Source organism: Myotis lucifugus, unplaced genomic scaffold, assembly GCF_000147115.1.
Source record: "Myotis lucifugus unplaced genomic scaffold, Myoluc2.0 scaffold_5, whole genome shotgun sequence".
Taxonomy (NCBI): Eukaryota; Metazoa; Chordata; class Mammalia; order Chiroptera; family Vespertilionidae; genus Myotis; species Myotis lucifugus.
Genome location: NW_005871053.1, coordinates 982,663 through 1,005,036, shown reverse-complemented (window position 1 = coordinate 1,005,036; position 22,374 = coordinate 982,663). Strand labels below are relative to the sequence as shown.

The window sequence follows — 22,374 nt, the reverse complement described above, 5'->3', positions numbered from 1 at the left end:
ACTGTAAAGGTGGTAGAAAAAAATACAGAAAGGGTATTTTATAATCTTCTTAAGAAAGACACAAACAACAGAAGATAAAAATAAAGAAGCTGATAGGTCTGAATATACTTAAAGATAGGGAGGGAGAGCTTTCATGCAGAAAAGATTCCACAAACCAACTTAAAACACCAGGCACAGACTTGAAGAGAAAAAAATCTGCACTAAATATACACAGGGTCCATATCCATCATATACAAAAAGCTCCTACTAATCAATGACAGAAAGTCAGCTGACTCTACAGAAAAATGAGAAAAATGACTGTTATTCACAAAAAAATCCACAGATGGTTAATAAACATATGAAACTTGCTAACCTTATTCAGTACTCAAGGAAATTAAAACCACAACCAGGCATTCCATTACCAAAAGACTGAAACAATGATACCCAGTGCTGGTTAGGGTGCCTGACCTCTAGCAGCAACCCCACCTTCAGGTGTTAGCACCTTAGAAACACACTGGACCAACAACGCTGCACAGGGTGCTCACTGTGGCGGGAGAACTGCACTTGTCTTCAGAGCTGGCGGATGGCAGAGTGTTGTGGAAATGACGGCACATTGTCAGCCGTAAGGAGGATGAGGAAACTTTTATCACCTAAAGAGTTGCTCTGAGAAGCAGAACCTCACACGTGTGGCTCCGTTATAGGAGAAGCTGCCTCGCGCCTCTGCACCCATGCGAACGCTCAGAAGACACCTGGGACGAGCACAGCCCTGACAGCAGCCCCCATTTCTGGGGAGGTGGCTTGAACACAGCCAACCCACTAGCATCAACCAGCCAGCGAGCATGTTTTAAGTGTTGCTCTGCTCTGCCGTGCTGGGTGACATACACATGGGCACCCCACAGACACTGAACACAAATACCCACACGAGCACACAAATGGCCACTGCGCAGCCCCACGATAGCCCATGAGCCAGGGCAGGCCGTGGGCCTTGGGCAGCCTCGCTAGGTTCCCCCTGCACACCACTACCACCACTATTGGGGGTTGGGCACTTCCACACCTTCCAGGGGCCCGATACCTGCACAGCCCAGAAATTTCGCTTCTCTGAGACCCTGGTTCCCCTCCAGTCCCTACCTGGTCAGCACCCACATGTTCCCCACTCTCTCTACCTAGACTGCTTTCCCTACCCAGAACCTTCCTCCTCCCAGAGGCCCTCCAGGTCTCCTCTGCTGCTCAGAATCTGCGCCTGGAGGCCGGAATCTAAGGGCATGTCTAGTCTTTCCCTCCACAGGAGCCCACAGGCGGCTCAGCCTCCTGAGGCCAGCCAGGGTGAGCGTGGGGTATGCAGGCAGGGAACCTAGTCCATCTCCCAGACTGAACAGCACGCTGGCACCCTGTGAACTGAGGGAGTGTCCCCAGGGCCTGGGGTCCTCCCACATCCAGCTGACCATGGAGGTTTCACCAGGAGACCTGGAGCAGGACCGCTCACACTGAGCGGTCATCAATACGGTCTGGGAACTCATGAAAACAGGCGGCCAGAGAGTCCCACCCAGTGAAATAAACACACACCGCTTGTGCCAGGCAGACATGGTTTCGGGACAAGTCCCGAGCAGCCCTGTCATCAGCAGCTCAGATGGGTCATCCTGAAATGCTGTTTGGTGGGCATGTGACTGTGCAGGGGTCCTGGGCCCAGGAGTCAGGCTTGAGTTGGTGCAGGATCCCAGGTTCCCGAAACCACTGACCAGGGCCCATGATCCAGCAGCACATGCTGGTGGGAGGAAAAGGGCCTCCAACCACACTGCCCTCTGAGCACTGTGGGCCTAGGAGGCGGTGGGCAGGGTCCTGTGACCCTCTGCTTCTGACAACCTACCCCAGCCTTCGTCAAGTTTTATCAATTTCCACCAAGCTTTCATTTATCAATTTCCAAAAGCTTTCATTTTGAGGAGAGGATTGTCTGAGAAGATGTACAAGGACCCCCAGATGCTGGCATTGCAGGAGGAAATCTTTTCTAGAAAAGTACTCGGTTATTCCTGAGAAGGGTCCAAAAGGTCCAGAGGCTACGGGACCAGGTCAGCTCACCAGGCAACAGCCCACAGGGCACCCCTGGTGTTGCCTAAAGTGCCCATTCCATGTCTTCTGGAAGTGGCCCCATGGTCACTGAGCTCACTGTGGCCCCACTCTCTGCTTGGTGGTTCCCTGGGGCTGACACCACCCCCCACTCCAGGGATGAGCATATGACCCGGCCAGCCAATCTGAGCCCTGTGACTCACTGAATTGGTTCAGGGACATGAAGTAGCTCAGGATGGTTAATGGCAGTAACTCTTGGGCCTTGTGGGGAGAAGGGCACTCTGTGTCTGCTAGAGGAGGAAGCCTGGAGTAGCCACTGACCATCTTGCCACCTCTCACCCTGAGCCCCTGGACCAGACCTCCTCAGGATGGAGCAGCACTGAGGGGGGAGAGGCAGGGTCCTGCGGGCACTGTGGGAGTACCTGGATCCAGCCTCGCCTGAAGCCACGTATACCTTAAACTTCTCAGATCCACGAGTAAGACATTCCATGTTGTCATTCTGCAACTTGCCACCTGGCCAGTGCAGCCACCTCTCACAGAAAGGTCACCCCAGGACTCTCACTGGGTCCACCTCACTCACAGTCTCTCTCCCGTGTAAACATACCCTCCCTGCCCTACCATTGCTAGGTGAATGCCTGCCCCCTGCCACACTGCAGCCTCTCTGAGGCAAGGCCAGGCACACACACCCTGCCCATAGGCCCCTGGGTACCTGAGATCAGCTGCCTCCTCAGCCGTGAGCCGGCCCTGCCTCTCCAGGGCCTCCTGCTTGGCCAGCAGCTGAACTCGCTCCTCCAACAAAGCCTCCTTCTCCTGAAGGGCCGTCCGGAGAGTGTCCATCTGGGCCTCCTGGTCCCTCAGGCTCTGGGCCAGCTGCTCCTCCAGGGCCTGTTTCTTGCATGTGACCTAGAGGAGGGGGAAGGGGAGAGTCCAGCAGAGAAAGAGAGAGTGGGAGGGTGAGCGGGGCCTCTTCAGGGAAAAGCAGGACTTCAGAAGAAGTGGTATCATGCAGAATGGCGTGGAAGAAAAGGTAGAGGAGAGTGAATATGAGACACATGGGACCTCAGAGTGCTCACGTGCTAACACAGTAGAGGGGCCTCCACGCCTGTGACCACGATGGAGGAGTTACTGAACTGAGCATGCCCAGCTTCCAGTCTACATGGTAATCTTGGTTAGACCACAAGTGTCCAGGGGGCAGGAAAAATTGCACAGAAATGGCAGTAGAAGGTGACAGAGGACCAGGTTGCTACAGACTAACACTTCCACCAAGAACATCACAAAAATCTAGATTAAATACATCATGGAATCTGAGTAAGGCCTGGGGAGCTTCCAGGTCAGCTGGGATGGAAGGATCTGAGATCTTGGAGAGAAGGGATTGAGCCCACCATTAGGTATCTTGTCCCTCTTCAGAGAATGTGCTGATTTAAAAGTTTAGCCTGAGAAATTGGGACGTCAAGGATAGCTTCTGGCAATATTATGATCACAGGGGGCCAAAAACTTAAATTCAGAGCCTTTGAAGCAGAAGGATCCTGATAAACACCCCAGGTTTCTAGTTGTATGTACAGAAGGGCTTCACCCTAGTAATAGAGGTGGATCAGAACAGACCATCCCTCAATCACGGATTATGGTGATCATCTACCCTCACTACCTGCTAGAATCAAAAGTAAATCCTCTCTGGAAGAATAGCATCACCAAATTATATCTATAGTTTTAAAATATGATAATTGACATTTGATCAACATTACCAGGAATATCAGGAGATAAGATCACATGGCAAAAACCATGTGTAAGAACATCAAATAAACACAGACACCTCCCTGCCTCTTTAAACTTTAAAATAGCTGTGATTAAATGTTCAAGAATGTGAATGGCAAGATGTAGAATTTTACCATAGAACTAGAAACAAAATATAAACAACATAATTTAAAAATACAATAAGCAAAATTAATAAATATAATGTTTCTTTTTTTTAATTTTAAAAATATATTTTATTGATTTTTTACAGAGAGGAAGGGAGAGAGATAGAGAGTTAGAAACATCGATGAGAGAGAAACATTGATCAGCTGCCTCCTGCACATCCCCCACTGGGGATATGCCCGCAACCAAGGCACATGCCCTTGACCGGAATTGAACCTGGGACCTTTCAGTCTGCAGGCCGACGCTCTATCCACTGAGCCAAACCAGTTTCGGCAATAAATATAATGTTTCAATGACAGATTAGACAGAGGTCTAATAATCTGGAAGACAGACAAAAGAATGTATTCAGACTGAATCATGAAAAGAAAAAATGATGGAAAATACAGAAAAAAGTGTCACAGACACATAGGGCAAGGCCTAACATATGTATAATTGAAGCTGCAGAGGGAGAGGAGAGAGAATATTTGAACAGATACTAGACAGAAATTTGGCAAATCTAATAAAATGCATCAAGCCACGGATTTAAAATGAGCCATAACACCCTAAAAAGATAAAGACAATGAAAATGTCACATAGATATATCTTAGTTCTAAGTTTCCAAATACCAAAATAAAGGAAAATATCTTTAAAATCAGAGGGGCAAACCCCCCTCCCCTGAGACATTACATTTAAACGAGCAACAATAAGTCTGACATTTGACTTCCAAATAGCAACAATGAAAGTCAGAGGATGGTGGAATCTATATATATAAAACCTGAATATGCAAATAGACCGAACAGTGGAACAACGAACAACTGAACAACCAGTCACTATGACATGCACTGACCACCAGGGTGTGTGTGTGGAACATGGTGGGCGTTGGCCACAGTGGGATGGTGGAGCAGGTGAGTGGGACCCCGTCACTGTCATTGGGGCAAGCCTATGGTGGTTACTGAAAATTCTTCACTAGTGAATCCTACCAACATTTAGAAAAAAATAACACCAATTTTTAAAACACTTCCCTAGAAACAGAGGAGGAGGAAATATTTTCCAACTTACTTTATGAGGCCCTGATTCCAAATCTGACAAAAACATTATGAGAGGAGAAAATTACAGACCAACATTCCTCATGAATAAACATGCAAAAGTCTTTCACAAGATATTATGAAATTTAATTGAAAGATATATAAAATATCTGTTAACTTATGACCAAGTAGGGTTTATCTCAGGTAGACAAGGTTGGTTTAACATTAAAAAATTAACCAATATAATTCATCACATTAACCGAGTGAGAATAATGACATGATCATCTTAATAGATACAGAAAAAATGTTAACAGAATGCAAAGGCTCTGGATTTAAGCAAAAGGGAACATTGTCAATCTGATAAGAGACATTTATAAAATGCCTACAGATAATATCATACTTGAGGGTGAAATATTGAATTTTTTCCTATTATTGTCATTGGTGGAAGGAAGGCCACTCACCACTTCTTATTGACTTTGTTCTGTTGGCCTTTAGTCAGTGCACAGAGAGAAGAAGAAATACAAGCACTGAAGCCATAAAAAAAGTGAACTTTGTTATTCCCAGATAACATGAAAATGTGCTCAACATCTCCTGTTATCAAGAGATGTAAACTAAACCACAATGATATATAACTCCACACACATGGGAGAGCTAAAAAGTAAAAATGGATGATACCAAGTGTTGACAAGGCCAAGGAGCAAATGGAAGTCTCCCCACTGTTGGTGGTAGAGTGAAATGATAGACCCACTTTGGAAAACTGCTTGGCAGTTTCTTCTAAAGTTCAGCACACACCTATCCAATGACTCCACAACTTCACTCCTATATATTTACTCAAGAGAAATGAAAATATATACACAAGTGTTCATACCAGTCTTGTCCATTATCGCCCCAAACCCAAATGCCCAGCCACAGGTGAATAGGTATGGAAATGTCGTTTATTTGTACAATGGAATATTACTACGTAGTGAAAAAGAACACACTCTTGATTCACCTAACATTATGGATGGATCTCAAAGCCCTGTAGACATAGAGAAGCTGGACACAAAAGCATCTGTACTGTGACTCCATTTACAAAAAGCTCTAAAACAGGCGACACCAGTCTTGGTGGTACGTGGCAGAGCAGAGGCTGCCAGGGGTGGGGTGCCTGGAGGAGCATGAGGAAATGGGCTGGGCTGGTGGAGCAGATCTACATCTTGGTCTCAGTGGTGGCTACACAGGTGCACGGAGCTGTCAAACCTCACTGAACTGTACACTGGCATATTGGATATAACCGTGTAATTAAATATAGAGGAACCAATGACTGAAAAAGGGACACGACAGAGTCTCAGAAGCCAAAAGAGGCTGCGCTGAGTCCCAAAGGTAGGTGACAGGGGCCATGGAGTCTGAATGCCACTGGGGGCCCAGAAAATAGCAAAATTGCTTCAGTGTAACTGCCCCCTGAGTGTGGCCTCCTCCTCAACACAATATTTATGTCAATAGAAGACCTGGGAATCAGTGATCGAGTGAATAAGTGAGTCCAGCTGCGGATGAAAGGCAACAACATACAGGAAGAAGCAGTGAAGCCTTTGAGCCCTGAGTGTGTGGAATCACTGGGCCTCTGACCCCTAATGAGGGGCAGAACTCAGCCCCTGGGATTGGTGGCAGGTATGATGTAAAGGTTCTTCTTTGCATACCCACCCCCTGTCTTCTCCCCCCACCACAGGGAACCTGCCTTTGAATGCAGCCAAGTCAGGCAGCACTGCAGTCAGAAAGCGCCGGTGCTGACATCCTGAGCCAGTGTGACGTGGCAAGGTGACTTGTGACCCGTCCACACCACAGAGGGAAAGGGATGGCCCGCAGGGTGGGGCCAGAGCCAGGAGCCCCTGCAGACCTCTCACCTGGCCCACCTGCTCCTGCAATTGGGCTCTCTCACGCTGGAGCCGGTCTGCCTGCCCCTCCAGCTGCTCCAGCTGCTGCTCTGCCAATGCCAACCGCTCCCTGGCGTCTGCCCGCTCCTGCCTCAGCACTTGCTCCTGCTCCCGCAGCTGGTCCCCCTCCTGTTGCAGCTGCCGGGGGGGGGGGGGATGCCCCACACACCTGTGCCTCCAGGCCCATGCCCCACACACCTGTGCCTCCATGGACTGCCTTGGTGTGTGTGGCCTTCCCTCCACAGGCCCACTGTCCCTATGTGGGCCTCTTCCCCACACACCTGTGATCAGTCCAGGAATGGAAGAGGTGGGGGGAGATGGGTGCAGGGAGGATTTTAGGCTCAGAGACCAGAGCTGGGACTGAGTCTCAGGGCCACCCTGGGGAATGAGGCTCAGGGGAAGGGCTCTCACATGGCCCTCGTCTCACCTGCAGGACCTGGTGGGTCAGGCTGCCTTTGTCCTTCGCCAGGCCCTCCATCAGGGTGGCCATCTTGGCCAGGGAGTCCCTTTGCTGCACCCCCTCTGACTTCAGCCGGGTCACAAGCAATTCCAGGTCAGCATTGCTGGACTCAGCCTAGGGTTGCGGGGGGGAGGGGTAGTGGTCACCCTGAGGGGGGATGCCAGGGAGGGACTTTCAGATTCACAGGAGGAACTTTCTCCCCGGCAGAGCTGTTGGTGCCAGGGAAGGAGTGAGCCCCTCGTCATGGAGGTGTGCAAGCTGGAGGTCTGGGTAGGATGGGTGTGGGAAGGGAATCCCACAGTGAGGAGGCCTCCAGGGTAAACAGCAGCCCCCGAGCACTAAAGCTGCGGCCAGGAGAAGTGAAGGATGGCCTGGTGGGAGAGACATGTGGGAGGTGGGAGACAGAGGCATACCCGAGCCAGCGTGCCATGCAGGGCCTCCCTCTCACTCTCCAGAACGTCCCTCTGTAGCCGGGCTGCATTCAGTGCCTCCCGGGCCGACACCAGCTCCTTCTTGAGCCCTGAGACCTTCTCCTCCAGCTGCTCCAGGCGCCCTTGACTAAGGTCCCCAAATCAGAGGTAGATGGTGTGAGGTTGGCTCAAGGCAAGACAGGCCACCTCACAGGACCTAGCAGGCAGGGTGGCCGCCTGCAACTTCCTCCAAGCCCAGGGAGCCCCAGAGGAGCCCAGGTCACTCTGGAGGCCTGTACTTGGTGAGTCCACAGGGTGGCATCCGAACCAGGACCCTGTTTCCCGGCTGGGGGTGGGGTTCTGTCCATGCCTCAGTGGACTCACCTGGGTGCACACATGCTGGGGGCACCCCCTCTCCTGGGCCCGAGGTGGTGGATTTGCTGGGGCAGGCACTGGGCGGGTGTTGGGTGGGTGTTGGGCGATGGCTCAGCCTGCAGGAAGCCTGGAGAGCCTGTCACCCCCACTGTCTCGGTGGGTGCCCCCACTCCCGGAAACAAGGTTGCTAAGGAAGCGGTCCCCTTAGTGGATGAGGACGCTGAGGCCCACCTGGTCTGCAGCTCCCTGCGGCCCCGCTCGCCCTGCTGCTCCAGCTCCTCCTTCTGCTGTGTCCAGAGCAGGAGGCTTCTCTGCAGCTCAGCGATCTCGGCCTCCCGCTTCTGCTTGTCCATGTCCCAAACATCCATCTTGCCCCTTAGCTCCTCCATCTCCAACTCCAGAGCCTTCTTCTCTCTGGGAGCAGGGGAGGCCAAGGTTGGGGCAGCCTTGGAGGAGGGGAGCCGGGAGTCCCACACGGGGTACATTCCAGCCTCAGCCCACTGCCAGGAGGATGTGCAGGGCAGGGTGGGCACCAGGCCTGAGGGCCCCTGGGGGCAGGAGCTCAGGGAAGTGTGGGGAGGGACGAGGAAGAACCAGTAACCTCCAGCCCCAGGACAGCCTGCAAGGTGGGGTGGCCAGCAGCTTGTCCCCTCCTGGTGGCCCTTGGGAGTCCTTAAAACGCAAAGGCTCCTGGTGCAGCCCTGTGCTCAGCCCTCTGCCACCCACAGGCCCGGCTCCACCAGTCCTCGCAGAACTTGCTGGATGGAAGAGACATCTCTCCACCTGCACCTTCCAGCTGCACATCTGCTTGTACTGCTCACCTGTCCTGACAGGGCCCGGGCCCTCCAGATCCAGCTCCCTGTGTGAGGCTGTGCTCAACGCTGACCCACTCCGAGTCCTTGCCGCATGTCACCCTTCCGCCAGGGACCTGAACCTCAGCTGCACCCCGAGGCCTCCATTTCCCAAATGCCCCTTAAATCTGGCCATGTTCCCTCCATGCTGAGGGGCCCACCTGTCCCCAGGAATCATGACCCACTCCCTCCTATGTGGAAGGTTTGTGGGGGAAGCGCCCCCAAGCTGGGACGCCCGCTCTGTCCAACCTTGACCCAGACAGCTCACCCGCCCTGCCCAGCCTTCAGGCCAGCCACCTTCCCAGGAGCTCGCTGGCCGCCCTGAAGTGCTGTGCCTTCTGGCTCTGTGCCTCCAGCCTGTCCAGGAGGTCCCCCCGCTCCTGCTCTCGCTCCTGCAGGAGCCTCCGGGAGGCTCGCAGCTCCCGCTGCCTCTCTGACAGCTGCTCCCGGAGCCTGGCCGTCACCGCCTGGGAGGACTTCAGCTGTAGACGCAGCTCCTGCTCGGGGTGGGGTGGGAGGGAGGAAGCATGAGCTCCCTCCGGCCTGGGCAGGCCTTTGACCACAGACACCCCAGAAAGGATGCACCTAGGGCAGAGCCCCCTCCCTGGGGCTGTGGGGCTCAGAGGCAGATCCTATGGCAACACCTGCCAGCCCCACAGGTTTCACATCCCCGTGGGGCCCAGGGTACAGCTCCGGTGGCTGCCCACCTGTTCCTGCTGCCGCCTCCTCTCAATAGCTGCCTGCACAGCCCGCAGCGCAGGGTCTGGGCTGGCCCGGGAGTGGGCCCGTGGTGGAGATGCACCCCAGTGAAGGGACGAGGTGCGTGGAGGGCTCCTCAGTGGTCTCTGTGCCTTCTCCCTGTCAGTGCTGCTGCTCTGTGCCAGCTCTGGGCACCTCGAGTCTGCCTGGGCCACCTTCACAGTGTGGGGAGAGCGCTCAGGGCCATGTCCAGTGGGGACCTCCCAGATTATCCCACACATCAGCGGGACCCCCCGGGACCCAAGATGGCCTGCACCTCTGTGATGATGTTCAAAACACGCCGCAGGGACTTCACTTCCTCCTTCAGGTTGTCTGCCGCCAGCTGGCCTCCACTGCGCCAGGATTCCTGTGCCCAGGCAGACCCCTCAGCAGGGCGGCCGACGCTCCGGCCCCAGAGCCCCCACACCCCACCACGTCCCCAGCCCCACGCACTAGTCTCTGAACATCCATTCTGAGGGAAGAAATGGTTCTTTCCTTCTCCGAGTTTTGCTCTGTGAGCTTCTCCACCAGCAATTTCTGCTCGGAGAGTCTGCAGAAAAGTCGGGGGTGGGGGGCAGGGTGGTCAGCACAGAGCACAGAGCCCAAGGCACGGGTGGGCCCTGAAGACTCCCTGGCTGAATCAGATACCTCCTGTGGTGTGGCCGGGCCTCAGGCATTGGCCACATCTGTCTGAGTGGACCTCAGTCCCTGGTCTGGTCAGACACCTCTCTGCTACTTTAGAACCTTCAATGGCTCCCACTGTCTTGAGAGTAAAGCACAGACCCCAAGGTCAGGATCCAGGGGCCCAGGCTGACCCTGACTCAGCTCCTGAGGCCCTGCCCTGTCCTTGGGGCCAGCAGATGCAGCGCTCATCGGGGGCCTTTGCCCGCCACTGCCCTGCCTGGACTACCTCTGCCACCGCAAGTCTAACAGTGAGTGAAGATGTTATTGTCCCTTCCCAGGACCCACCTTCTTCTCCCGACTCCCCATGGCACCTGGATCTCCTTTCCCATGACCCCAGAGTACTCTGCTCTGAGAACTGGGGCCCTGAGTGCTGCCCTGCAGGATGTACGGGACTACCCGCACCCCATGAACTCCTGCCCCCCTGAGGGCAGGGCGGGCCCCATCCTGTCAGCTGGCAGGGTGTCTGTGGCCATGTGAGCCCCAGGCACGCAGATTCTGTGGAATTGTGCCCTGTGGCCTTCAGTGGGGAGCTATTTCCCTGTTTTCTGCTGAAGGAAACATACTTCAAGCCCTCGATGCGGGTTCTGTGTACAGACCATCCCATGCTTCCTCTGAGGCTCATGGACCCCAGATGGGCCCGGCCCACTGCCTGCTTCTGCTTCTCAAACAGTTGACCCCAAAGCAAGCGCCTGCTCCTGAAGGACGTGCCTGTAGCCCCAAGGACAGTCCACGTGTGTCCAATGCAGTGTCCACGGAGACCCTCCAAGTTGGGGAGCTCTAACTTTGGCCTGCAGGGCTGGAAGGAGTTTGGGCTTGCCTACCTGTGGGAATGTCATGTGGCAGCTGGAATAACAACTGCCTATCACTTGGAACCCTGGCTGCGGGGCAGATAGGAAGGGGGCGCAGGGTGCCCCCACTCTGACCTCCGCTGTGCGATAACCCTCTCAGGCACCCACCTGGCCTGCAGTGCCACCTTCTCCGTGTCCCAGCGGCCCTGCAGCTGCAGCATCTCCCGCACCTTGTCCCGCAGCTGCTGCTCCAGCCAAGCACCCTGCAAGGCCTGCCGCTCCAGGGCACCTGCCGAGCTGCTGGCCGACAGCTGCAGGTTGGAGTTGAGGTTCAGGCAGGCCGTGTGCAGGCGCCGGGCTGTCCTGGCTGCCTCTGCTTGCATGTCAGTGAGACTCCTAGAGACAAGGCAGCACCCCCAGCTGAACCTCAGGGCCAGCTGTGGGCTCAGGGCCCTGAAGGTGTCCCACTGGCTAGGAGGGGCAGGGTATGGTCACATGGGTCCTGCTCTCTGCCCTCAGCAGACCCCCTTACCCTCCCCCGCCCCCATTCTCAGGAGAGGACCCTACTGTGTGTTACCAACGGTCCCCATGTCACAGCCAGAGAGGGGTGAGCAAGGGCTCAGCAAGGCCACAGAGGACATGGACCCTCTGAGCCCAGTTTCCTTGTGTGCAGACGAGGGGCTGACAGGTCCCTCAATAATCCAGGGCAGACCCAAGAGGTGCCTGGCAAGGACTAGAGGAACTGGAAATTGTACCGTGTAGCTCCTCCCCTTCCGTCATCTCTGCCCTGCACCCCCTCTCTCCCTCTGTGCTTTAGTGCTTCTCAACCCTACCACCCTCCACCCCACAGGGACCCTGAGGCCCAGCAGGGCTGGGGCAGTGGCTTGTGAGCCAGAACAGCTCCTCCATGGGAGCAGCTTGGAGGGCCCAATACCTGGGCCACCATCAGATGCTCCTTCTCCTACACCCCGATGGGGCAGCTGGCTCACCTCTCAGAGGCAGATCGAAGCTCAGCCACGTGTGTTCGGAGCGCTGTCACCTGTCTCCACAGGAGGAGGAAGTCCTGGGGCTGCACCCCAAGGTGTGAACGCCGGGTCTGAAAGGAAGGGGCCCGTGCCCACCTCAGGTGCAGGCCCAGGCCTGGGAAGTGAGAAGCCCTGCGACCCGTTCCTCTCGCTGTCACACTGGCCAGACCCCACACCCCAAACCGTCCTGCAGCCCAATGGGCTCCTCTTTCACAATAATGCAATCTGCCATCCCCAGAGGACCTGTGAAGGTGACCACACTCAGCTTCTGCCCAGGGCAGGACCCACTCAGCCTGGCCCTCTGGAGTGGGAGGCACCTCTGCAGCCCTCAGCTCGCGTGCACCCCCTTAAACCTCCCCCCCTCCACCCACACACACACAGGGTACAGGCTCTGCCTCCTTCTCCAGAGTGGAGGGTGGCTTTTATCTGGGAGGGCTCCTAAGATGTCCAGGTGTGTGGCCTGGCCCTTTTCCTTCAGGAAAAGCCTTTGCTGACCCCCTGCCCTGACCCCACGTCCCAGGTCCCCTCATTGGCCCAAACACTTTGCTGGGCGCCTTGTGGAGGGAGTGCCCCTCAGTGCCTGGCACTAGGGTCCTCGGTGTATGTGTGGAATAAGCTGCTTGCCCGGTAAGTGCAGGAGCGGCTGCCCGGACCAGCCTTCGAAGTAACTACACCTACATCCTTCAGATTCCACACTTCACAAGTCCTGAACTGGAGGCTGGGCTGGCCCGCGTGGTGAGGAACACGCAGGCCAGAAACCGATAAAGTCAGAGGTACGTAGGCAGCTTTTGCCAAATGGAGCAACTTCAACACATTTCCTTGACCTCAGGGGCTCGGGGGAGAGAGAGTAAAGCCCAGAGGCCACCCAATCGGGGGAATCTAGTCACACAGAGAAGTGATACCCCGAAGTGGCACTCTGTGTAAGGTGTGCTAGAGGTGAGTAAACTTGAGGGTGAACTAGTACACACACACACACGTGCTCTCACACACGAACACATGCACACGCATGCACGCGCGCGCACACACGCTCACACACACAAATGCTTGTATCCCCCAATTCATATGTTGAACTCCCAACCCCACCGTGTTGATGTCAGAGGCGGAACTTTGGGAGGTGATGCGGCCATGAGAGGGGCTCTAGTAATGGGGTTAGTGTCCTTATAACGGGGCCCAGAGAGCTTCCCGCCCCTCTGCCACGTGAAGTTATCCTGAGAAGGTCTGCGATCCAGGAAGGGGCCCTCACCAGTAACCAAATCTGCCAGCACCTTGATCTCAGACTTCCAGCCTCCAGAACTGTGAGAAATGAATGCGTTTATAAGCCCCCCGTCTGTGGGGTTTGCTATGGCAGCCTGGGTGCACTAAGTCAGGAGGGAAAACTACCTTCCCTGTGGCCCAGACAGCATTTGTCCAGTTTTCAGCCTGCGTTCACATAACTGGGTGCTTTCAGAAAACTGAAGCTGAAAATTAACTTTAATGTGGTCCCAAAGTCTGTCAGAAGCTGTAAGCACCTGTCAGAAGCAAATAAAAATGCTCTCTAGAAGATACCACATTCATCCCAGGTGTCAAAGAATTTTCACAAAGTTCAGAGAGAAATAAGCAGCTCCTACTTTAAAAAAAAAAATGAAGACATCACCAAAGACACAAGGCACCAAGCACATGGAGTGGTGGCAGGAGCAGTGGAGGCAGACCTTAAACCTCAGATACGAGACATCACACACGGCTACAAGACAACTGCCGTTGCTATGCACCAGCATGGACATGGCAGGCTGGAAACAGGAGGAAAGACTAAGATATTTGGGGAAGAACTCACCGGAACTCTTAAGGATGAAAAATACAATATTTGGAATGGAAGCCTAGTAGGCAAGTTTAACAGATTGGACACCTGAAGAGAAAACTGATGACCAGGAAGGTGGATTTGACGAAATTAACTAGAATATAGATCAGGGAATAGAGAAAGACGATGTGGGCAGGTAGTTAAGAAGCACGGAGGGAGCATGAGAATGGCTTACACACTCAGGCCGGAGAGGAGGCAGTGTGCAGAGTAATGGACACTTTCCCAAAATCACGAAAACACAGCGTCCTGATGAAGCCTCAGCAGGACAGACAAACAGCAACCTCCACACAGACACATTGCAGTGAAACTGCAGGACAGCAGAGCCAAAGCCGAGATCCTACAGCAGCCAGAGGGAGGAGGCAGACGGCCTTCCCCAGGACTCGGTCAGGATCAAAGGGGCTGGAAGCCAGAGGCAGAAAGGGTGTCTTGGGGCTGCTGAGAGAACACATCTGCCAGCCAGCGAGATCAGGTCTTAAGGGCAAGGGGAGGTAAAGACCCTGATAAACCAGAGCCACACCAGCTCAGACCTGTCCCCCAGCTCTCTGCGAAGACGTGGACGGCAGGGCATGGGGCGTGATCCGTCTCAAATGTTACCCCTCTCAGGCTGAAAGTCCTGCTGTCGGTGACCACCTGTGAGGAGGAACAGCTTCTCCTTCCTGCCGAGGCTGCGCCTGCAGCACTTAACCACCCCCACCCCTGCCCCCAGGGCTTAGGATTTCAGACAACTGTGACCAGGCAAGGCTTCGTGGCCCTGCTGGCCAGGGGCGCGGAGCCACGTGCTGCATCCTGCCCAGGAGGCAGGCCTCCAGAACAGATGGGCATGCTAGAGCCAGGACTCCAGCCCCTACTTTCCAGGTCTGGCCTCGGTCCTGCCCTCCTTCTCTCAAGCAGGAAGTCTCCCTACTGTGGGGCGCCCCCCACTCTGCAGACTGCTGTGGCCAAGCAGTGTGGGGGATGTGGCATGGCAGGAGGCCAGTGCCTTGCCCTCAGAAGGAAGCATGGCTGAAGCCAGCTTCCCCTGTCCTGGTCCCTGCTGCCCATGCCCCCAGCAGCCACGGGCACGGGAGCAAGTATCCCTGCCAATGGGTGGAGGCCGAGGGAGCACCTGTCTCTCGGTCCAGCGCTGAGCCTCCCTCAGCTCCAGCTCGCCCCTCAGGTGGAGCACGCTGCCCGTCGTCCGGGCCAGCTCCTCAGCCAGCGCGTCGTTGGCCTTCTTCATGTGCTCCAGCTGTTCCCTCAGAAGCGTGTTCACCTGGGAGAGGCCGGTGCTCCTGGGCGGGCGGGAACCACAGTGGTGGTGTGGGCAGGTGGCTCTGCTTAGAGAGGCTCGGAGACCGGCCCTGAACCTCCTGGGCCCAGCCGATACCAGCTCAGGGTGCAGCTCCCTGCATGCCCCTAAGCAGCACTGACCATATGCAGTGGGTCCCCAATGGCCCCCAAACTGGGCCAACATCTGGATGCCACCCTGGCCCCCTCTTTCTCCCCTCTGAGCTTTCCTGGCTCTGCCCCCACAACTGTGGCGGGCTCCTCAATCCTAGGTGCAGAGGTGAACCCCGAGACAAGAAAGAGGGGCAGGGCTGGGAGCCCTGGCCAGGGTACCAGGGCTAGGGGGTGCTGCCGTCCCTGCAGTGGGGCAGGTGAGAACAGGGAGGGGCAGCCCCCCACCGTGACCTGGGGGCCTTCTCCACCCAGGACAGGCCTGTGTGTGGAGGGATGCCAAACCCACCCTCCACAGCCAGCATCTCCCTGCCAGGCGGCGAGGCCATGGCAGGACATTCTCTGCTCCTGGGGTGTGAGCCTCCACTCGGATTATGCCCCCCTCAAAACTAGTTTGCGAAGGGCTTCCCGGCACTCTCCTCCCTTTCCGGTCCCCTGGGATGGGCGAGTGCGGGAAGTGGAAGAACTCCACGGGCCTGGACCTCCCCAGGGCTGCAGGTGGAGACACTGAGGGCTCAGCTCCTCTGGGCAGAGAGCTGGAGGGGTGCCCTGCCCTTCTGGGACCGTGTCCTGAGGCTTGGGGGTCCAGGGGTGCAGGGGCTACCCCTGCGAGGCTAGGGTATCACACATGCTCACCACAGTGAACAAATGAGCCCCTGACCATGAAATCAGAGTGACCAAGGCCAAAGGAGCCTGGGAGTCAGGGCCAGAGCATGAAGAGTGGGTTCGAGGACAGCACCATGGGCACCCCAGGACGGGCTGGGCCACCCGAGGGCTAGTCGGCTGCAGTGCTGGCCAGAGCACCAGCCATAGCAGGCATCAGGGGCCTGGGGGGCACACTCGAGGAGTAGGGGCAGGGAGACCCTCATAGCCTGTCGGACCTGCACCCCACGCCCGAGGCCATCAACTCCCCATTCTGCTCTACCCCCTCCTTCCCCTGCCTGCTCCCCCCCCCACCCCAAGCCCTAAAGCCTGCAGCTGACTCTTACAGGCGAATTCGACTTAGAGCCACTTTGGGAGCAGGTTGGCCCTCAGCTTTAAGGCACAGTGGGGTCCACTGCCTCTTGAGGTGATGGCCGAGCTCCCTGCAGCCCTGACTGCTGTGCCTGCCTGGCCTCACCTCTGCTCTGCAGCCTCCAGTCGGCCCAGTGCCTCTTCCAGGTCCACGCTGTGCTCCAGCTCTGACCTCCGCAGCCGGGCCTCGGTGGTCTGCAGCTGGGCCTGCAGCTAGAGGGGAGCATTAGCCCACCTGGAGGGCAGCTTTGGCACAAAGCCCTCCCAAGGGGCTGGGGTCAGGTGGGGTCAGGTGGGGTCTGGGTCTGGAGAAGCTCAGGCCCCTCCACTGGATGGATCAGATGGATGGGCATCCACACCTTGGCCCTGTGTCGAGGGTGTGCGGCCAGCTTAGGAGGTGGCCTCCAGGGTCTGCATTGGCCACATAGGGGGCAGGACAGCCAGTTGCAGAGCAGGCCTGGGGTCACCCTATGACAGTGAATGAGCTTGGGGTCCCACCCTCTGGCCGCCCCTCCTGCCTATGCTCACACCTCTGCTTCTCCCAGCACCACAGCCAGCAGGTGAGTAGGAACCACACCCACCATGGGTGGGCCAGGCCTGCCCCAGAGCCTGAGCAGATGGGGACCCTGGGGCTCTGAGGGGGAAAGCAGATGCAGGTCCCTACAAGATGTGCTGACTCAGAGCACAGTCTGGGGTGCTGGGGGAGGGAACTCAGGCCCTGCGGGCAAGGTGGTGGGGGGCTGAGAGCTATGAAGGTCAGGAGAACGGAGGCCACACCTGTGGCATGACCTGAGGACCTGGGAGCAGGTGTGTGGGGAGGTGAGTGTCCCCTCCGCAGCCACCAGCTGGGTGAGAGAGGAGGGGCCACAGGTCCCACATGGATCTAGGGACGGGACAAGGGTTGCCACTGGGGTTGGGGACATCAGGAAACAGTCACACCGGCCACCCTGACCCCCACCCACCCAGGTAACTTGCAGGAGGCTCAGCCTCGTTGGTGCTGAACAAGGGAGCCCGGGCGTGGGCTGAGCTGCTGAGTCTGTGAGTTCAGATCTGACTCATGAGGTTTGCTAATCTGTCCACAGGATTTCTGCGGCCTCTATTCCCACTGGCCGGTTCCCAACATCTCCCCACCCTGTGCTAGGAACATCCCCCACCCCCATGGCCAGCGGGCCACAGACAGCCCCGGGAGGGCAGGCGAGCTCACAGTGTTCTCCAAGTGCTCCCGCCCCGGACCCCAGGAGAAGGACCCTCGCCTCACAGCCTTGCCCCGGGCCCCCGGGCGGTGCAGGCAACCATGAGAATAGGAGTCCACAGCGTGGGAGTCGGAGCAGAGGGCACCCCACCCTGGGGCCCTCGGGCACTTAGCACAGAGCACTGGTCACTGGTGGTGGTCTCAGCCCCAATAACGGCAGCAGGGCCCTGGACACTCTGGCTGCTCTGAGCCTCTGTTTGCTCATCTGGAAAGTGGGATCATCTATCCAGAGACACATGGAGCAAGGTGTCTCTGAAGATAGCAAAGGCAGGTGCTGGGCCAACCCAGCAAGGCCTCTGAGCTCCCCACACTGTGGGCTGGGCCCCCCTTTGCCCAGTCATGCCTCAGAAGCCGTCATGTCTGGGGGTGGCAGAAATGGGAGAGGCTCTGAGTAAGTATTCACTTCCCTGCCTTAGTTTCCCCACATACACAATGGGAGTCTGCCTTTCCCCCGCTTCCCACCCCCCGGACTTTGTAACCAAATCGGCCTCTGGCTGCAGCTTGCCGGACACCCTGGAAGGCACAGAGGATGGAGGACCCAGGCCAAGGGTCACAGCTGTTCCTCAGCTGTCAGGAGGGGTGGGGGCTGGGGCTGAGCCAATTCTCCACAAGCTGGGTCTGAGTATTGGGGCCAATTCAGCATGACTCCAAAGGGCTTGCTTCCTTCCGCTTGCCGCCCTCCCTCCTGGGGCAGGTGCTGACTGAGGGCTGGTGCTGGGCTCACCTGGGCTAGTCGTTGGGCCAACAGCCAGGACTGATCAGGCCGCCCCCACAGGGCTCTCGGGCAGGCGGGCACAATTCAATGCCTTAGCTGGGCTGTGAGCCTGGGGCGGCCTGGCACCATCCTGCCCTCACCTTCCACCTCCACCCCAGGGTTTGGATTGTGTGGCTGAGGTACATCCTAAGACTCGATGCTGGTCCCACTGGTCCAACTTCCAGTCCCAATGGGTGACCGCTTCAACCTGGGCCCGGCTGCCCCCCCTCCTCCCGGTCTGCCACGTGCCATTATGAACACTTACCCGCTCGCTGACCATGTGGTACCTGCTGGCCAGCTCGTCCCGCTCTGCGCCCACCTGTGCCAGCAGGTCCTCCAGCCGGGACAGCTCCCCCTGCAGGAGCTCACTCTCCTCCTGCACCTGGGCTGAGGCTCCTGGTGGCTCCCGCACCCCTGCAGGTGGCACCGGGGTCAGCCGTAGCACCCTGTCCCTATGGTGGCACTGAAGGCTGTTCTGACCCAGGGGACCAGATGTGGGGGAGGTAGACTTCACCCTCTGGGCCTCTCCTGCTCTCTCGTCAGTGGGCCTTCTCCTGCCTCCCTGCCTTTTACAACATCCTCACCTCAAACACAAACCGATGCCAAGGGTGAGCCCCAAACCAATTACAACGAGTGGGGGTGCCCCAGCCCTGGGAAACAGTGGGAACTGCTGATTCAGTGAAATCAGATCCCATCCCTGAATAATGAGTTGCTTTTCCAACCACACGCAGGGTTTCTCTTTCCTTAATACACCCTAGTGAGCTCTCAGTTCCTTTAGAGGGCAGCACGGACCCTCAGTTCAGAAGGGGTCCTGGGACCCAGGGGGGTGCCAGACTGGTTTGGAGTTATGAGCACCTCTGAGGCCCAATGGCTGGGTGGCCTCTGTGCAGGAACCCAGCCCCAGGGCCAGTTCCTCAGCTGAAAAGCATGACAATGAGCTGGTGCCTCGAGGGGGCCTGCAGGGTTGGGTGAGCAGCTCTTGGGGTGGGGATGGAATGGGGGAGGGGGGCTGATCAGCATCTGTTTCCTGAGTGTCAACCCTAAGGGTTTTCCCTCATCTAATGAAAAACAAATGTGGATGAAACCAAGACTGGCGCTCACAAACGTTTCACAAACACAAATGCAGTGCTGGCTTGGGCAGGTCCCTGTGGCCTAGTAGTGAGGACAAAGTGGGTATGACACATGACCCCCCGGGCCTTCCTATGGGAGGGTGTGGTTCTGTGGCCCTTCACACGGGACGATGACAGGCCAGCAGGGGCCCAGTAGGGGACAATTCGGGCTTGACTCCCTGAAGCTGGACTGCGGCTGATGGCCGGGCAGCTCTCCTGGTGTCCCCTCACCCCCATCACCTCTTTCGACACCTCTATTCACCTTGGGGTGGCTCCTCGCCCAGGCTGCTGGCCACGATCTCACGGATTCGGGCAGGCAGGGGGGTGGGCGAGGCCTGCCAGCCTTCCCCACGCACGGTCAGCGCCCGGTCTTCTTTGCTGGCTGTGGGGCTCAGGACAGTGTCCTCCAGCCTCTGAAAAACACCCACCCAGAGACACCTGGGGCTGGCAGGCCCTTGAACAGCTGCCAGGCACCCCTATATGAGCCCAGTGGAGTTCATGAGGGTGAGAGGTGACCATAGAGCTCTCCCACAGCAGAAAATGCCCTGGAGAGGACTGGGTGAGGCTGAGGTCACCCAAGACATGTGCTTTGGTTTCTCCACCGTACAGTGGCGTGATGCCCTGCCTGTCCTGGCACCACTCGGTGAACCAATTAGCAAGTACGGAGAAGGGCCTGTCCAAGAACAGCTAGCCTAGGTCCTCACCACGCCCGCCCTTTGGCACTACGCCCCCTCTGAGGGGCTGGGCTGAGCCCTCACATGTGCACCTCTCCAGGGGTGCTGGGAGGACGGGGCAGTGTGAGGAGAGCGAGGGGGGCCCTCCTCCCTAGCCTCCAGAGCAGCTGACCTGCCTTGGAAGAGTCCAGAGAGGCCTGGAAGTGGGCAGCAAATTCAGGTCCGGGGCTTCTGGGACTCTGAGCTGACACTGCCTTGGCCTGGGGAATCTTTGCTCCACCGAGTCAACAGCAGGGGGAGGGCCTGGTCTTGGGGTGCCCAGACTAGGCAGGGGTCTTTCTGTCTGGGTCTCATTGTGGCGCTGACTGTGGGGAGGATGGTCAGGGGCCTTTGAACTCAGAGGGCGAGGGTATAGCCATTTAAAACCAGAGGAAGCCTGTGGATGTGACAGGTGCCAGATAAGATCACCCAGGAGTAAGGCCGGTCTTGGCCACCCGCCCTGCCATAGTCAGGATGTCTGCTTTAAGGCAGGGAATTAAATATGAAAGGGTGACCCGACGATTCTCAAGGGGTTCTGAGGTGGATGTCCACTCGCAGTGACTCTCCAGGGTGGCAAAACAGGGCCCTGCTGTCACCGCCCCCCCCTCCTCCCGCCTCCAAGTCCCAGACTTACCAAACTGGCCACCTTGGGCCCAGATACCCCCTCCACTGGAAGCCCTCTCCCTCTGGCCTCTCAGTGCTTCCCCCCACCAGGTGACTCCCCAAATCTCCCTTCCAGCCCAGGGTCCTGGTGAGTGACCACTGGCCTCCTCCCTGCCCGTCCTTCCTCATCTGACTTCTTTCCAGTTCTCCCTGAAGATCCTCTCCAGTCTAGATCCCTCTGCCCGGCTCTGACCTCATGCCCAGCTGGCTGGTAGGAGCAGAGGGCTTCTGGGGTGCCCTCCTGCTCCCCAACCTTGTGGCCCCGATTCACTTTCCCTCGGGCCTCTCCTCCTGAGACCCCAGCCTGGAGTCTTCAGTGCACATCCACCTCAAATGCTCCTGGTCCTGACTCTCCATCCGGACCAAACTGCCAGTCCCCCCAAAACCTGGCTCCTGCATGACATCTGGTGAGGCTGGTTCTGATCCCCAACAGCAGCCCACGGATGCGCAGCCGCTGAACAAATGCCTGGGACTGAATTCCACTGCTGCCTGCGGAGTGAGAGCCCTGGTCCCGGTTCCCCGGAACCGAGCCCTGCTTCAGGCTGGAGCCTTACTCTTCACCCCGGGTTTGAATTTTAGTCCCCTGGGAAGTCTAGGGAGGAGCCTTCGCTCACATCCCCCCACATGACCCCCTCAAGCCCTGCTCTGGGCGGGCGTGAGCATCCTGGGGGGGTGGGGTGGGGGGATGTTGAGCGAAGGCTCCGAGTGGGAGCTGCCTGGTGCGGGGAGCTGCCCCCTGGATTAGGAAGTGATGCGTGAGCGTGCGAGCCTTCCTTCCGCCTCCTCTTCACCTGGACTTCTAGGAGCCGCTCTGCTGTCCTCCAGGGACGAATGGATGAGAAAGTGCTGTGTGCCCGGAGGGACCATCCCAGGACACTGGAATTTGTGGAGTCTTCCGTGGCTTCTGGCAATACGTGTCTCCGTCTGAAATATTTCCAACAAAAAAATTTCCTGTGCTTTGGAGTCTAGTTAACTAAGTCATGATTGTGTCTCTTAATTGGGATTTTTGTAAAGGTTGTTTATTTTTTGTACTATCTTTTTATTGATGTCAGAGAGGGACAGAGATAGAAACATTAATGGCCATATATGAGGTGAGGAGTGAAACATAAGTTAATAATTTTAGAGAATTCCATGCATTCTGATTACCATTCTACTAATATTTTTTACTAATTTATGTGTGAAAAATCGAACGCCAAACAAACACTATGTTCTTAAAACAAACAAAGACAAGGTAAAGGAAAAGCATTACTAAACATTCTGAGCTGTTGGAAAATCTAGTCAGCAGAGGGTGCTAATGCATCACTGATGAGTTGTGAGTCACAAAAGGCTCTTACAATGCTTTGTGCAACTTAGATTTCATTTAAATGTTTCTTTTAGTCAGCGTTGGCATGGCAATGTTGCT

General features: G+C 56.5%; 1 protein-coding gene across 1 annotated transcript in view; it reads right to left on the bottom strand.

Annotated features, from left to right (window-relative positions):
• The window catches only part of CROCC2 (ciliary rootlet coiled-coil, rootletin family member 2), a 55,884-nt gene that overhangs the window by 28,025 nt on the left and 5,485 nt on the right, over nucleotides 1–22,374 (bottom strand). Inside the window, 15 exon segments of the mRNA XM_023743372.1 lie at nucleotides 2,380–2,570; nucleotides 2,750–2,943; nucleotides 6,836–7,003; nucleotides 7,293–7,439; nucleotides 7,739–7,883; nucleotides 8,342–8,524; nucleotides 9,259–9,458; nucleotides 9,669–9,875; nucleotides 10,153–10,249; nucleotides 11,340–11,567; nucleotides 12,161–12,267; nucleotides 15,136–15,301; nucleotides 16,588–16,694; nucleotides 18,753–18,901; nucleotides 19,859–20,009. Of these exon segments, the coding sequence (XP_023599140.1) occupies nucleotides 2,380–2,570; nucleotides 2,750–2,943; nucleotides 6,836–7,003; nucleotides 7,293–7,439; nucleotides 7,739–7,883; nucleotides 8,342–8,524; nucleotides 9,259–9,458; nucleotides 9,669–9,875; nucleotides 10,153–10,249; nucleotides 11,340–11,567; nucleotides 12,161–12,267; nucleotides 15,136–15,301; nucleotides 16,588–16,694; nucleotides 18,753–18,901; nucleotides 19,859–20,009 (2,440 nt within the window).